Below are 16,982 nucleotides of genomic sequence, written 5' to 3'. Positions count from 1 at the left end.
ATGATCATTATCCGCATGCAGTAGTGCAATGAATCAGCGGATGGAGAAGCGGCTGTAGCGTCTACCGTAGCACGCCTTAAAAATACATTATTTATAATGTGCGCTAACAAGTAACCTGACGCGAGTTGCGTGTCTTGACGGACCGTGAGAGAATCCGATTTCGGAATCGCGAGAATTTTGCAATGATTTACTGCGCGGATAGAGCCCATCAGACGTATACAGCTCGGCTGTTGCGTCTTCGATCAGCTGTTCTCTTCGAATAGCGCATGCGCAAGTGACGATGACACGAGGCCCTCCGTACTATACGTTCATTGAGGAGAAAGCCTTTCAGGAGTGCAGTATCACAGTGGGTCAGTGGGTTCGTTGAGGGTGGCTCAGAGCAACGGGCTCGCCGTGCGAGGTCGGCTGTCTTAGTGACGGCGGAGACGCGCGGCTCCTACGCGGAGGGACTGCGGAAACTCCTCTATTATCTCCCAGACGTGATTTCAGGGCGGAAGATACAATTCCAGGCAAGATTCGGATCTTGGAAGAGAGTCCAGCTACGACTGCTCGGAAACTCGGCGATCGTTGTTCGCAGTAACTCTGCGGAATTTCACGGAACCTTGTTCTATCGACTCAGTCGCTTGAAGATATATCGGTCACGACCAGGAATCTGAGGACGCGATTACTTTTGTGAGGATTTCCCCCGCGGAGAGGGATTCTCATGATTCGTAAGTCTATTCGGCAAAATGTCTGAGCGTGCAGATGAGGTTCACGCGGATCGAAATTCCCAATCGAGGAGAGGCGAACCATCGATTCCACCGCCGCCAGTCAACGTGTTCGCTCGCATCGGCATATGACGTTGCACTGTTTCCGCACTCTCTACGCGCCGGGGAAGCCGGAAGAGAAGCCCAGACCCAACTCAGCTGACGCGCATGCCCAGACAGCGCGGGGGAGCAGGGCCCCGGTGAAATTCTCCGCCAGGGCATTGCCCTCCGCAGTCCGATTTTCGGGAATTTCCTCGCCTCTCGACTGCCGGAAAATCCCCCGGTGACCCCACTCGCGATTCCAGCAAGTGTGCAATAAAGTTCCATGCAAAAATTGCAGAATACGTAGCTATATTCAGTTCGCGATCACGAGGCCAGCCAATGTAGTTCACGACTCAGTGTGCTCTGAGAGAGCCGGCGCAGGCCGAACGGGGGCCTTCGCTGAAAGAGGAGCCACCGATCGGGGTGGCTGCTCCTGGGACGGCGAGCTCACAGCTGAGGTTAGGAGAGACCGTTCGGGAGGCTCGGCGAATAATTGTGGATGACGTAACTCCGAGCTCAGCCGGATTCCCGGGTACTCGAGATTCCGAAAAAAGGTTCAACACTGTTTCTGAAAATGCATTTCGGTCGATATTGGAGTGGACGATATTTCGTTTTATGCGTCCTATATATTTCGAAACCTCCAGAGACGATTACGGTGTTTGGGAAGCGAGAATCGCCGTATCTTTGGTGAGACACGATCTCGAACGCGAGGAGTTCCGAAGCAAGCTTCTCGACAAGATAACACAGACCGACGACGTGCGGTGCGCACCGTTTCGGCTCGTCTGATACGGGGGCTCCTCCAGTAGACGCCTGACATTCCACATCGCGTCTAACCGACAACGGCGGCTCAACGAGCGTCGAGGATAGAACGAATGGTAAAGCCGTCGTCGGACATTTATTGAATCACGAAGTTCCTTTTGAAAGGGGACTCTCCGAGCCGAGCTCCACGCTTTAAATCCTGACGCGCAGTAGGTCGGCACATGCTCGGCCACCAATCGCTGGCTACAGTGTCGTGCTGCACGCGTCCGACGAGTAGTTCATCCTCGTGGATCTTCAATCGGTCTTGGAGCAGCAGAGAATAAAGACGCGGGAGGATTAATTGTAATGACAACACTCGTCATAAATTGTTTTATTACTGGTAGTATTGATATTGGTTCACATTCCGTTTTTCATACATCGATGGATAATCGAAGCGTTTAAGTTTTCTGTTGAGTCGTTTGATTCGCTCGGATTTCCCCGAAGATGATGCAATCTTTGCGATTATCATCGGTGTCTGAGCAGTATAAAAGTATCCAACTTTGTTAAAACTAGCTCCTTCGATGATCAAGTCAAGGAGCTCCTTTACATCCTTCCATCGGAAACTCATTCTTCAGAGAACACTTCTTTTTCACACGATTCCGTCCCGTTTCTGTCCCGTTTTCGAGGGACACTCCGAGTTGTAGGACGACGAGAAGATTCCGTTCAGCGAAATCGGCGTCGACGACGCTCTATCGTCGACATAAAAACACACGCACGAACACAAGACTGTTAGGGTCGCGTTTCGAAATAATGAATATCTTAATCATACTCAAATACTATGGAAGATACACATCGGACTAAAATTCGAGGTTTTCGATTGCCGAGTGCGTTATTGCTTAACTAAGTAGGTAGTCGTAGGTCGATTGAGATGGTGCCGTCGCAATCGGACGGCACGTATACTGATCTGACGGCTGGTCGTCGGTTTTCCAACGATTGGGTTTTAGAGGTGAACACCGAACCGTGAAGGAGAGACAAACATTACCAACTGAGCAGCGCTTCAACAGCGGTTTAAGAGGGCGTTCGAAATGAGGGTGATACATAATGTGATCGTTGGGCCGACTGAAGACGTAAAGCGAAAATAAAAGATGCGCTGAGCGCAGGAGCGCTCGACAGAAGAAAAGCTCGGATTGGGGGCTCGCGCGGGTTCTCTCGAAACGATCCAGCAGTTGTCGTAGCCGGTTCGGATTTTCATCGAACAGCTATTTTTAGAGGAAGGAGAGCCGGCAGCGGCTGGCTGATTCGCCGGTCAGCTAAGCAGCGGCAGCCATCTCGGCAGTCCCATTTCTAGTCAGTGGGTTGCGGCCGCGGCTCTATTCCTCTTCGCCTGTTCGCTTTCTACTTTTTTTTTCTCGCTTGCCCGCTCGCTGCTGGCTCACTCTTTCGTTCGAGCGTTCGCATGGGAGGCGAAAAGAGACACTGCCGGAAACGCATTGTAGAAAACCCGGGGCGCCGAACCAGCTCCGAAGAACCATCACCAGAAGTCCGATATTGTCGGACCTTTCTCACACATCCAGGCTCACATGCGCACACACACACACATGAGAGGGTTCAGTCCTCGCATTGATGCTCCAACATTTCTGAGAAACACGGCGGTCGCATTCATTCCAAGACTCACGCTTGTCTTCGTTATGATTACAGTTGTCTCCTCTATTATCAATTCACGAGAGGTATCAAAAATAGAATCTATACTCAACTTTGATCTGATGTGTTGTAAGTTGTAATGAGATGTATATGCGCGGTATATAAGCGTGAACGTGTGTGTATTAGGGGTTTCATATCGAATCGAATAGGGGGGCTTGGGTAAAAGTGGGCACAATTGTGAGTTTGATGGGTTGGGGGTTTGCTTCAACGGCATCTCGTGGAACGTTCGTCGTCGGTTCACTCGTCTCGTGATCGAGTGATGAATGGAATTTTGGTGCAAAGTCTATCCTCGGTTTGGGCCGGGCGCGTCAAGTTTGTCACGTAAGGCCGACTTCAATCTCCAGCATCGCGAGTTTTCGGTGGGGTGCGATCGAGAAGCGACACAAATCTTCCGACGACGCTCCACGTTCGCTGCTGCTTGGAAACGACGAACAGACAGAGAGACTGAAATTCCGGCCTGGACCTTTTCTCGTTTCGCGAAGGCGTCTCTCAACCGAGAACTGAGACTATACGTAGTGGTTGCGGCGGTGATGGACTCCTCTATGAGCTTGGCGTTATTTCTCTTGTTTCGATTATTTTCTAAACAGATGAAGAAACGAATGGCGCGGATGGCTTATTGTCCAGAGAAGAGTTAGATGTTTGAGGAGAGCTAGTGAAGATGGAGGATTCGTACTTGGTCATCGCGCACGATTCCACCGACGAGGTGTTGTCTTCAGCGGCGTCCAAAAGTCAAACGGTCGCTTGAGCGTAGGGTTTGGATCCTTTTGCGTTTTCTTCGAGTTGCTCACGGAGCTTACGGGCGAACATCCTGTACGCCACCGAGTCGAGGTTCTTCGATAGTAGGCTCACCAAGAACCAATCGCCCAAATCACTTTCGTGACAAATCGTGTAGAGATCTTTGGTTTCGGCGAGACGGGCGCGGGCAGCCAGGACGTGGTATCTCGCAGGTGGATAGAATACGATCAAGGCACGGTAGATGATCATGAAGCCGGACACGAACGCCAGGATGAGGAACCAGAACCACATGAAAACGTAGATTTTCTCGTTGATGATGTTAATAGGCAGGATGCACATGGCATCATACTTCTGAACATCTCCAGACGATCCGTACATGTGGAAGGTACACTTGGTCAGGCGAGGGAACACCTGGATCATGGGATCGAAACGAACCGATGGATCCCATTCGGTGAATTGGAATACTTTCGAGCCGTACGTAGAGAATTCACCGCCGAGGAAGTTGTCGACGAGGTAGATCTGCCCGACGACGTTGATGAAATTCAAAAATTCACACAAGAAGAAGTAGAAAACGTATCCTCGGTGATATCCGCGGTTCTCTTGGAAATAACGGCAAAGGATATCGATATCATCGTTTCGCTTTTTGTCGTCGTTTATCGGATCCGATAGGTCCATGACCAGCGAGCTGATCTTGCGGCCCTCGGCGGCTTTCCACAGGTAACGCGGAACGTAGAACAGTGCAGCTTGGAAGAACAGCACGAAGCACACCCACTGATAGTACGCATGGTACACTCGTTCCTCTCCGGGAGTGTATTTGTCAACGCCGGGGTATGGTACTTGGCTGCCCACCTTCTTGTGCCAAGCGTGCTTCACACTGAAGGTGGAGTGGATCCAGCAGAAGCTGTCGAGGATTTTCGACGGCACCGAATCTTTTGAAATGCAGTCGATCGGATCGCCGATGTACTGCCTCGATGTGACCAGGATCGAGAAGCCCATCAGGAGGGCCACGGTGACTTTGTAGTGAAGTCTGAACACATGATTGTCGATCGAGAGCTTGTCGAGCTTGATGAAGCCCTTAAGACCGCTGAAGATTTTATCCATGCCGTCGGAAGCTGTGGCTGAAGATCTTCTCAGCTGAAGCAGCTACAGCACTACACTAATCGGCTTCTTTCGTCACCTGCACTGAAGAGTTTGACTCAGCTTTTCTCGAGCTAAACCATGCACACGCGTGGTCTCGTCGTGTTCTCGTGAAAACTGCGCGCACCCGGCACCACTGTCAAAAGCCTCTGCCGCCGCCACATATGAGAAAGGGATTTTCGCTGGAGAGTTCTGTGGACCAATCGTTCGCAGTCTGACAGCAACTCAGGGGCCTTATGTAGCGTGTAGAGGGCGCCACCGGTCCTCGGGTGGGGAGGCGAGCTCGGGGGTTTCTACTGATACGCAGTGCCGACAGAGTACGACCGTGTCGATAACAGAGAAATTCGGAATTTCCCTATCTGATCTCGTTCCAGGAGTCATGCTGTCGTGGGACGCGTTTCCGCGCGCACCGAGACCCGCATCTGATTTTCATGGACTTGTGGACACTTCTCGGAGTCCCGATTAAATTGCTTAAGACTCGATCTCCGTGCTTAAGACGCTCGGAATTTTCGATTGGACTTTGGTCTTATCGAGTGTGGCTTCTCACTAACATCATTCCGATACTACCGGACACCAATCTTCGACTGTGTTGCGAAAGCGGCGAATCGGAGAGATTACCGGGTACGATGGCTGAGCGAGATGCGCTGTCGGCACTAGCCCCGGGGTTCGTGAGGCGACGCCGGGGATTCGGCTTGGCTTGGTTCTCTTAGGAACCTTAGGCGTCGCTACAAGGAAATACTGACTGAGGTCATTTCGAGTGGACAGGTGACCGTAGTACTCCACGAGGTGACTGGCCGGAGTCCAGCTGAACGGCCTTCTTTTGCATCACTAAATCAAGAAGTTGCTGCAGCCATGAATCGAACAGACAGGAAAGCTCAGTAGCAGATTTGCCCGCCCTAAACCAGAGGGCGCCTACGAGCCAGATGGCGGTAAAGCCACTGTCCTGCACAAAGCAAAAACGAAATCTGCTCAAACATCATTCCCGAAACTGGTTTCCGATCGAAATATGATCCAATCGTACATGTTCTCACCAGAGAACAAAGCTTCCACCGGCTCCCCCGGTAAGCGATGTCTGGTTTCAGAGTATTCCTGAATAGGGAAGAATCATCTCGGAATCCGAGTCATCGCGGAAGCTCAGCGGTGAAAGATCTGCGGGATCCTAATCAGAGCCATGGATCGCCCGATCAGATGAGAGTGAAGTGTTCGGGGGAAAGTTCGCTTCATTGAAAAAGATCGTACCCTACACTAGATGGCTCCAGGAGAATTTATTATTGCATTTTTGTTATTATTCCCTTTCGGAGTCAGCACAAACCGATCACACATTCGCTTTTTTGTCTTCGAGCTGTTCTCGGAGTTGCCGCACGAAGAGTCGGTACGCGACAGAATCAAGATTTTCCGAAAGCAGAGTCAAGAGAAACCAGTCCCCAACATCACAATGAGCGAAAACCGTATGGAGGTCTTTAGCGTCAGCGAGACCGGCATGAGCAGCAAGGACGCGGAATCTCACAGGACGGAAGAGAACGATCACAGCTCGATAGATCAGCATCAAGCCGGAAAGTATGGCCAGGATCAGGAACCAGAACCACATGAAGACATAGATTTTCTCGTTGATGATGTTTATGGGCAGGATGCACATTGCGTCGATCTCTTGAACGTCTCCGGAGAGACCGAACAAGTGGAATGTGCACTTGGTGAGACGCGGGAACACCTGGATCATGGGATCGAAGCGGACGGACGGATACCATTCGGTGAACTGGAATACTTTAGAGCCGTACGTCGAGAATTCTCCTCCTAGGAAATTGTCCACCAGATACATCTGTCCGATGACATTTACGAAATTCAGCACTTCGCAAAGAAAGTAATAAGTAAAGTAGCCCCTATGGAATCCTCGATTCTCCCGGAGATATCTGCAAAGCGCGTCGAGACTACAGCAGCGTTTCTTCTCATCATTCACAGGATTCGAGAGATCCATGACTAACGAGCTGATTCTGCTGCCTTCGGCTGCTTTCCAGATGTAACGCGGTACGTAGAAGAGCACAGCCTGGAAAAACAGCACGAAGCAGACCCATTGGTAGTAAGCGTGGTAGACTCGCTCCTCGCCGGGATTGAATTTGTCGACTCCTGGATACGGAATCTCGCTGCCCACTCGCTTATGCCACGCGTCTCGGACGCTGAAGGTCGAGTGTATCCAGCAGAAATTGTCGAGCACCTTTGCTGGCACCGGTCCTCCGGAGAAGCAGTCGATCGGGTCCCCGATGTATTGTTTCGACGTGACCAGGATCGAGAAAGCGATCAGAAGCGCCACGGTCACTTTGTAGTGTAGTCTGAACACATGGTTGTCGATCGAAAGCGATTTGAGCTTGATGAGACCTTTGAGACTGCTCAACACATTGTACATCGCGACTCAGCAGGAGGGTGTCTTCGCTCACTCAAGGCAGAAGGAGCACTCTGGTGTCCCAATTCGTGTGCTTCAGGACAACTCGATAACCTCAAGTCGATTCCGATTTTCGACGGGTGTCACCGATAAGATCAATGGTCTCTTTGAAAAAACCCTGGAATTCTGCGGCTCATAGATCCCACTAGCTCGATTCACATGGGAGAGAAGAAACAGCCGGAGAGTCTGCGGATCGATCGCATCAGTTCATAGGGCATTCTCGAAGTCTGTCGAACCTTGGATTCGTCTGGAAGGTATATCGGATTCCGAGTAGACGATTCCTGGGAAGAAGCTCGAGAGTCCCAATATTACATATTCCGTGGGGCGAATCATGGCTTCCACAGAATCCGACTTTGGGACGGGCCCTCTAAAACATTCGAATGCTGGACTCTTCCGTAGAGTGGAGTCTTGCAGACCGAGACTCCGATAACGGGGAAGAATCTCACTTTCTTGCCTCGGATTTCTGCTCGGAAAGAGCGGCATGAGCGCTCTTCAAGTTGGTACTGGCTCGGCGTCACCATCGGCCTTCGGAGAAGACCCACTCCGCGAGCGTACCATTGAGCTTTCGAAAATACCCCAATATTTCACAATAAACTCGTCCAGATGAGTCTGATGGGTCGGCGCACATTGTCATCGGCCGTTTCCCACTTTCTGGCCCGAAGTGCGCTGGGAAAAAATCAAGCGAAAACAGCTCACCCGATGCCAGAACTTTGGCTCTGGGCTCGCGCATGCCGAGTCGGATGTGTCAAGCAGAACCCTGGAGGAAGGTCAATTCTTCTTGGAAAAAGGAGGTCTGCGCAACAATGGGATGTTCCAGCAGGGTCGGGAATGAAGCGATGAGAGTCCCGAGGGTTCCAAGCCGCTCGCACAAGGTATCATTGCCCCGGCAAGAGATTAATAGGATTTTCCCTCAAGGAGTTGCAAAAGGCAGCGATGAAGAGATTCCCAGGTGGACCGGCAATTTCCGAGGGCGTCATCCGAGCGCCTTTCGGGCAACTTCGAATGATTTTCCTCAGAAGTCGATGCTCCTCATCACATTCTATAGATTCCCGTTTGATTCGTCGGGATGTCATAGCAAGCGACCGACAATTTTCAGAAGAGTCGAAGCCTTGAATAATCTGCAATATGATCTATTGGTCTGCTCCTCCGCGTTCATGGAATTCATCCGTTTGGAAGAGTCCCTTCCCACACAGCTCTCCCTTCGACGGGACACCAGATCTCGAGTGACTGCAGACTCATCGTCGCGACTTCGGCGACGCATTTACCAGAATTCGCGGCGCCTCATCGCGTGTGGGGACCTTTCGCCTCGGAAAGCTTGAGAAGAATAATTTGACATATCGAAAGCGTTTTCGTTTGTAGGTGCTCGCCCAGCCAAACTTCCCGAACAAGACTCGTTAATACATTCCTGGAAGAAAACCGCTCCAGATTTATTCAATCCGAAGCAGTCGCGCCAGGTTCGGAGTCGTGTGTACCCCAGGGCTCGAACATGTGGGGTCAATCTAAGTAAGAAGTTTACCATTCTCTGATCGGAGCGGAATTCAAACAATGCCGTGTGGTACTGCTCGTCCCATAGTTGACGCACATGCGAACGAATGTCGCTCCGGCAATGTTCGTCCCAGAGATGAATTAGGCGAACGATGGTGAATTCAGAAGAGAACACAAGCAGCAATAGCCTCTGCGGGAGAAGCTCAGGGGGTGACTCGCGCTCTCGAAGCTCACTCGCACGCCAGACAGAGGCCCAGACTGAGCCGGCTAGAGAAAGGCTCGACTTATGCGGTGATCGTCGGTGGGGTTGCCATAGGTGGGGACGCGATGTCCCCGGTCGGGACGACCACGGGGGAGCCGATGCAAAAACTTCACCTATACAAAAGAGCGCTCGTTCTCAAGCTTGAGCCGTGCAACATTTGCTTACCCATTCCGCGATGTTACATTTCAGAGCTTGCCCGGTTGATTGAGGATCTTGGAAGTTGTCTCGCAAGAATAATCTGCTGTTTCTGCGATTGAAGAATCTCGGAATCATCCATCCTCCATCGTTCAAGACATCGGGGGATTGGAGCGATGAGCGATTTCCGAGTCATGAGATTTTGTTTCTTCTACTCGCGCGTTCAACTTGCAACTAGCTCGAGAATCGCTAGAAACATGGTGGACCTAGCACTTCTCGGTCGCATTCCAAGCGAGATCGAGGAGACAGACAGAAAAATTTCGGAAAACGGGCGTCATTCGAAAGAAAAGAGTCAAAAGGAGAGATTGATATTGGACTAGCCCACCCGGCTCTCGGGAGCTTCGAATGGATATTCTGCTAGGGCTTTGCTCGTATCACGTTTTCTTGAGCGAAATGATCACGCTTCTCCTCTCATAGCTCAGTCGCAGAAGAGGCAGAGTACGCTTTTCCCCAATTCAATAGTCGACCAGGGTCCAGGGTCCTATCAGTCATGGGAAAGCGCCTCGTCTCCGTCAGGAATTCAAGGTCTAGATTTGTCTCTCCTCGTTCAACGACAAGATACGAACACAAAATTAGCTCGAAATGCCGCTGAAGGGGCAGTCACAATGATACATGTTTCCCCCATTTTGACGGTCACTGTGAGTCTCTCGTCCCCTACCTCCTCCTTCCCAAATGAACGCTGTTAGGTCTCGCCAAGTCTAAGCTCGATCCTTATTCCGAAATATAAAACTCCTCTTCGAATTCCAACGGGCTGTCGCCTGGCGCTCCGTGTATATCAGCGGTCTTGGAGGCTTCCCATTGTTAGGAAACGCTCCTCTCGGCATCCCGTGTGGAGTCCATAAGGATCACTTAGTATGGATCCGCAGATTATCGAGCCGCGAACTCGCGCATGTGCGCATTCTCATGGCGCGTATTGATTTCGAAAGGCGATGAACGGACGCACAGTGGGGCCAAATCGAATTTTAGGTGGACAAAAGTCCATGGAAATCGATCCCGGAATTTTGATCGGTCATGGGTTTGAAAATGTTCGTGAGACTCTGAAAGTCGCGGGGGAACCATGATCCCCCCCAATCGGTAATGCTCGGAAATGAACACACTTCGTGCCCTCGCATTGTCGGAAATTATTTTCTGCGCTCAGTTCCCATACTGATCTCGTAATCCCACATGATTCCGGTCGAGTCAGCCGATTCTGGACTTGCTGGGAAGACTTTTTCGCCGAGACGAAAAGGTTCGGAAATTCGTTGAATTCTCGATGTCAGAAATGCGGTGTCCCCACGTGTCCCCCCTCTGATTCTTTTTCTTTTGGGGAGTTTCGGACCTCTACTGGCCGCAGGAAAAAAATTGAGGCGCGAAACCCAGCGGTTCTCGAATACTGTCCAGCCAAAGTTGGGATCTGATCTCGTGGATCGGGACCATTCTCATTTATTTTTTCGAATCCAAATCAGCACCAGTAGTTGGAAAATATTGTCGCTCTCAACTTAACTCTGGGAACGAGTCAAAGTCACGCCAAGACGCGACGCCTACGTCTCGGAACGGAAAAAAACGTCAAAAACGCCTCCGACATATGGACGTTCATCTCTTGGTGCTGATTTGGATTCGAAAGTTACACGAGATCGGATCCCAACTTTGGCTGGACAGTGTTCGAGAACCGCTGGGTTTCGCGCCTCAATTTTTTTCCTGCGGCCAGTAGAGGTCCGAAACTCCCCAAAAGAAAAAAAAACAGACGGGGGACACGTGGGGACACCGCATTTCTGACATCGAGAATTCAACGAATTCCCGAACTTTTTCGTCTCGGCGAAAAAGTCTTCCCAGCAAGTCCAGAATCCGCTGACTCGACCGGAATCATGTGGGATTGCGAGATCAGGATGGGAACTGAGCGCAGAAAATAATTTCCCCCCAATGCGAGGGCACGAAGTATGTTCATTTCCGAGCATCACCGATTGGGGGGAGAAATTCATGAAAATCGTCGTAAAAATAAAAAATCTTTATTCTCGCAGGTGCCAGGGTGGCTGCGGGATGCGGAAAATGCGGTAGTCATGGTTCCCCCGCGACTCTCAGGGTCCTAGGACCATTTTCAAATCCATAACCGATCAAAATTCCGGGATCGATTCCCATGGACTTTTGTCCACCTACAATTCGATTTGGCCCCACTGTGGGACGACTTAATCGAACTCTGACAACCTCGATAGATGTTCACCGACGAACCTCCGGGGAAAACACAATGATCGAGGAAACGTTCTTGCTTAGATTTTTCATACGGTGAATTGTTTCGTGCGCTTTCACATGTCAGAGTGTGTTCAGCTGTCTCTGAAGCGATCGTCGCCGATACGACGGAAAGACTTTCACGGAATCGGAAGGCTTCGTTGAAGTTGCGCGAGAACGGACCAAAGAGCTGCTTCGGCCGCCGAAAACCGTGATTGGAAGACTTTTCCCAGTTCACGTAGGACTAAGGTGAGTTCCTATACTGCCGGTATGATTGGCGGTCCTAGTGGGCATTTGGGACCGCCAGATAGCCGAAGAGCACGCTGATCGGTAATGGGTATCTTCAGATTCCCTCAAGCGACGATATCGCCAGCCAGTATCAGCGGAAATATCTGCTATTGCGAAGCTTAACGCGATCCTGGCGCTCGAACCGGAGCGTATAACCGTGTGGGACAGCAACCCTGTTCGAGCTTACTCGCCGGACATCGAGAATTCTCGACGCGGAAGACTCCGCGGGTGCCTCTTTCGACCTCGGATGTCCGATTAGATATTCGGAAAGCAAGCTCGAGTTTTTCTGGGGAGAAGAGCACTAAACCTGCTGCCTCGATCTTTGTGACAGAAAATCACGGTAGCGACATCAAGGACTTGAATCGAATGGGAACGTTGTCTGTTTGCTCGCTCGATTGATAGAGGGATGCACTCGCCGTACTTCTCTCGATTATTCCGGCGGGGAGCGTGTAAGTAGAACTTCAGCGCCGCGCCGCAAAACCTGCACGGTTCTGGTGTAGAAGCTACTCATTTGGACAGGGATCCATCCATTCGGGGAGCCCTCGCGATGCCTCGTGATTTCAGGCTGAGTCACAATCAGTTCGAGAAGGTGTCCATCACAAAGCATGACTATGACATCACTGCCAACCGCCGGGAGCTTTGCTTTGTCATCCGATTCCAATACTGTTTGTTGTGCGATTCAGGGCTTCGCTCACAGGGGAGGAGTTTTTTTTCTGTATCTCGATCCGGCCGTGCGTTCGGCACGCGTTCCATCCGCCGGAAGCGTCGCTTCGCACAGAACATTGATGAAGCTAGCTGCGATTGTCCACGAGGTGTTGCGAGTCTCGCAATCTTTTATATAGAGGACTAGCGGAACGATCGTCTCGCATTAGCTTTCTTTTCTCTCCCGACTATCAATCGCGGTGTTCTTGGCGTCTGTCATTCACGGTGCGCCACGCCGTCCCTCCACATGCAAATAGTGATCTCTCCTGCATAGTGCGCTGTCAAAAGACACACAGTGTACTCATCAGAACTTAAGGGTAAAAGTCCGTCTTAGCTCCCGCGTTTTGTCCGCTTGATGGACCACTCTGGTTAGGCCCCATATACGTGCTAGCTGTCGTGATAAGTCACTCTGTGGATTAGCTAGACAGGCTGAGAGGCGACTGGAAACGCGGTACATCATAGGTCTCATGATGCCCGAGCCACGGTAACAGCGGTCCTTCCACCGAGCTGTTTTCTTACGGTTCATTCGATCCGCTCGCATAACAAACCTCTCCGATTTCCTTCAGCGTTTCCTTCTCGAACGTCTGTCCGCCTTGTAGAGATAAGCGGATGTACCAGATATACGCCGCGTCATTCTGAAAGTTGTGTTCGAGGAGAACGTCTCTGCGTCTGATCAGGTATTCGCGGAAAATTCGGGGCGTATTTTCTTCGGCAGCGAGCGCTCAAGAACCGATCGTCCTCGGAGGAATTCTCTGGCTGGTGTTCGTATTAAGCTTGTGAGTTTTCCGATTGACAAAGGCAAGGATCGATCACGAGGTATTTAGCTCCGACTGTCACGATTCGATCAGAGTTGCGACTCTGTTTCTTGACTAATTGTAAGCGAAGAGAACGTCAACGGACAACGTGCCATACGGATGGGGTCTATCTTCTTCCACTGGTCAGTGTAGAAACTTCCGCTTGCTCCCGTCTCTATTATGCCGATCGCAAGTGAACCCCCTGACCTCATTCGGCTCTTCACTTCCCCGTTTCCGCTTCACCCTCCCTTGTCGTCCGATTCTCAGAAACCCAGAAAATCGTTATAGAGAACGTGGCGTTCCCCGATGTACTTCCGAGGATCAGATTTATTACTTCTAATTCAAGAATTGATTATCGAGCTCGCCTTGTGTGATTGGCTTCGAAAGTTCATCAATACGCCCCGAACTCACGAGCGGGGTCACAAATTGGTGACGCTACTCCGCTTGATGATGTGTTGGCTCCTGTGGTTGCCGTTGACAACTTTTGTGCTGGTCGTGTCCACGATGCGCTTCTTGTGGCAGCTTCTTGTTTCGACGCTCCTCAATTTGACGTCCTCATATGCGTCTATCGCGGCCTTGAGCACATTCGAGAAATGTAGGCGGTCCATGTTCTTCGACAGCAAATGCAACAGAACGAAATCTCCGAAGTCCGCTCGACTGACCATGGAGCGCGCTCTCCAAGCGTAATCGGAGCCAAGGTCTTTCGTTACCAAACTCCTTAATCTGCTGCCCGCCAAGTCCAAGACCATCATCGCTCGGAAGATGACGCTAAGGATAGTTGCGAGTAGTAGGAATGCGAACCAAAACCAGATGATCAAAAAGACTTTCTCGTTGAGGATGTTGACGTGGAGGAAACAGATCGCATTGACGTCTTGTAGTCCGCCACCGGAGCCGAAGAATCGCATTTGACACTGCGTGACTCTCGGGAACCTCTTGATCATGGGATCGAGCCGTATCTCCTGATCCCATTCGGAGAACTTGATCACGTCGAAACCGTACTGGTAGAATTGTCCTCCCAGGAACTTGTCCATGAGATATAATTGTGAAAGCACATTGACGAGATTTAGGAACTCGCAGCCGACGAACAAGATTCCGTAGATTCGGTGATCTCCTCGATAGTTGTTTATGTAGCGATTTATCTGTCTCAGGCGATCCTCAACTTTGCTCGGGTCCTCGAGCTGATTGTCGATGAGTCTCGCGAGCCGCTTCACCCTGCCGCCTTCGGCGACTTTCCATAAGCGATGCGGCAGGTAGAACGACACGGATTGGAGAAAAAGCACGAAGCACACCCACTGATAATACGCATGATAAACCACACCGTTTGAAGGTTTGGCAACGCCGGGGTAGGCGACTTCGGTCCCCACATCCCCATCCCAATGACCTACAGAGCTGAAGGTCTTCTGAACCCAGCAGTAGCGATCAACTGTGGACAATGGCACGGAAGTACGAGCGTAGCAATCGATGGGGTTTCCGATGTACTGGTGTGAGGTCACGAGAACGCCGCAGATGAATAAGAAGGTTGCTGTGAGTCGGTAGTGGAGTTTGCAGTGGAAGTCGTCGATATGGATCCGATCGCTGCGGTACGCGAGCAAACCCTGAACTTTCTTCAGGAACTCCATGCCCATGCACTCAAACAACGGTGGTCATCGGCAAAATGATTTTGAAATTGGAGTTTGACTTGTTCTCCGCGTCTCGGAGGATGTGGTGAGAGGCTTGTTTAGGTTCTATGGTTTGGCGAATGCGGATCTCGAGAGTTCTCCCCTTCCGACTGTGGAACCGGTCGCAGACCGGCCCCGCCATCCTGTTATCGAACCGTCTCACGTCGGACAGACTCCCTCGTCTCGATTTGCTGGAACTATCCTCGTGCATAGGGACTTGGGGAAAGATGCGACCAGGATTGTCGACTCTCATCAGTGATGACCGATGACGCATCACGTCAGTGAAAATTCCCTACAATTCACGGCTTGAATTTCCAGGATCGAGATGAAGATTTTCTTCGCGGTCGCCCTGACCATCCTCGTGTGCGAGGTTTCAGGTGAGCGTGAACTGTTTCCAGACTCGAGGCCGTTCCTCAATCATTCGGACTGGGAACGTCGTTATACTCGAACTACGGTCGGACTCGCTCAAACAGACATTGATAGAAGTCGGAATTTACGAGCATAAATTTAGAAAACGGCGAAAGAATACCTTTCGCATGCACGGCTTCCGCTGATGCAATCCATAGGGCGAGATCCCACAATTTTCCATACTCCCGACCTGTCTTCTTTGCGCATTGATCCGAATCTCTTTTGCGTAGCCGACACTGCTTCTGGGGACCACACTTCGGATGATAGCAAGTTCGGCAAATGGAGGAGTTGCCTTGCTTCGAAACTACCGGCCGACAAGCAGAAGGTCCATGAAGACTGCTTCAAGAAGCCTGGTGGAACCGATATGAGCAAGTTCCGCAGAGGACTGAGCTGCGTGCTCGACAGCTACGGCGTTGTTAAGGATCATAAGGTATGTGAGAAATGGGGCTCGACCGGGCATCCCCAAATCATGGGCTTGGAGCACGAACTCTACCGAGCCCCCAGACTTATGACTTTTCCTTCTGGGCGTAGCTTATGAAATCTGAATAGTCTTCAGCTTATCCTCCGCTCGACTTTTCCAAACACGGTTTCACTCTGGCATTCTATCTCTCCCTCAGATCGACCAAGCGAAAATGGCCTCCACCGCCACCTCGATCACGTCCCCGGAATTGAAAAAAGCCTTCACAGAATGTCCCAAAGACGACAAGAACGTCTCCGAGGACCGAACCATCAAGTGCGTTATCGATAATCTGGAGACTACCTGTAAGCTTTCAACTTGAGCGATAGAGTTCATCGTGAGCTATTTGAGAACCCAGAGGGAATCACGATCAATTCTATGGGGATTATGAATTCTGAACCTGTATGAGGACTTGCTATCCGAGAATAAATTCCAACGTATTTTCTTCTTCCCAAACGGGTCAAACCGCTCTGTAACCCGGCCTTTGATAGACATGCTTGTCGAGGTCTCGAGTGCCGATATTCATCGGTATCCTCTCGGATACCTCTTTCGCAGTAGGAATAGCGCGAGAGATTTCGTTCATGTTCCGAAAATGCCCGACGGCTATGACGAGACACGAAACATAACCTCTTCCAGAAGTCATAGCTTCGGCATCAATCTAGCCCTGGGGAACGGGCGCTGGTCCATTCATCAGAACGATTTTTTTCGCTAGATCCACGGCAAGGTGGCTCAATGCGTCGAACCGATCGGATTGTGCACTGGGACGAGCTCGATGAATTCTCGAAGGCCGTCCCAGATACGAAAATCTATGAGCCCTCGATGGAGAACCTCGAGACTATCAGTTGGAGCATGCGCGTCTCCGAAATCTTGAGCCATCCGGGACCACTCATCATATGTATAATACTTCCTCTCGATCACCTTGTAAGCTTCCACCTCGCACAGCTGGGGCGAATTATTCTCACAGTCATTCAGTTGGCAATTACGCAGGCAAGCTTCCG

General features: G+C 50.9%; 3 protein-coding genes across 3 annotated transcripts; 1 reads left to right on the top strand and 2 right to left on the bottom strand.

Moving 5' to 3' along the window:
- Positions 1 to 1,890: 1,890 nt before the first annotated feature.
- Positions 1,891 to 5,210, bottom strand: LOC100900849 (innexin inx2). Its single transcript, XM_003747253.2, has one exon. It carries the CDS (start codon positions 5,061 to 5,063, stop codon positions 3,957 to 3,959), a length of 1,107 nt encoding a protein of 368 aa, XP_003747301.1. The 5' UTR covers positions 5,064 to 5,210; the 3' UTR covers positions 1,891 to 3,956.
- Positions 5,211 to 6,414: 1,204 nt separating this feature from the next.
- LOC100906716 (innexin inx2-like) lies at positions 6,415 to 7,497 on the bottom strand. The gene has a single exon (XM_003747292.1). It carries the CDS (start codon positions 7,495 to 7,497, stop codon positions 6,415 to 6,417), a length of 1,083 nt encoding a protein of 360 aa, XP_003747340.1.
- Positions 7,498 to 11,825: 4,328 nt separating this feature from the next.
- Positions 11,826 to 16,434, top strand: LOC100900705 (uncharacterized). Its single transcript, XM_003747252.2, has 4 exons — positions 11,826 to 11,926; positions 15,438 to 15,496; positions 15,758 to 15,957; positions 16,145 to 16,434. Exons 2-4 carry the CDS (start codon positions 15,445 to 15,447, stop codon positions 16,304 to 16,306), a joined length of 414 nt encoding a protein of 137 aa, XP_003747300.1. The 5' UTR covers positions 11,826 to 11,926; positions 15,438 to 15,444; the 3' UTR covers positions 16,307 to 16,434.
- The last annotated feature ends 548 nt before the right edge of the window (positions 16,435 to 16,982 follow it).

Source organism: Galendromus occidentalis, unplaced genomic scaffold, assembly GCF_000255335.2.
Source record: "Galendromus occidentalis unplaced genomic scaffold, Mocc_1.1 scf7180000077515, whole genome shotgun sequence".
Classification (NCBI taxonomy): domain Eukaryota; kingdom Metazoa; phylum Arthropoda; class Arachnida; order Mesostigmata; family Phytoseiidae; genus Galendromus; species Galendromus occidentalis.
The sequence above is the reverse complement of the archived record's forward strand: the minus strand, read 5'-3'. Positions and strand labels throughout refer to the sequence as shown.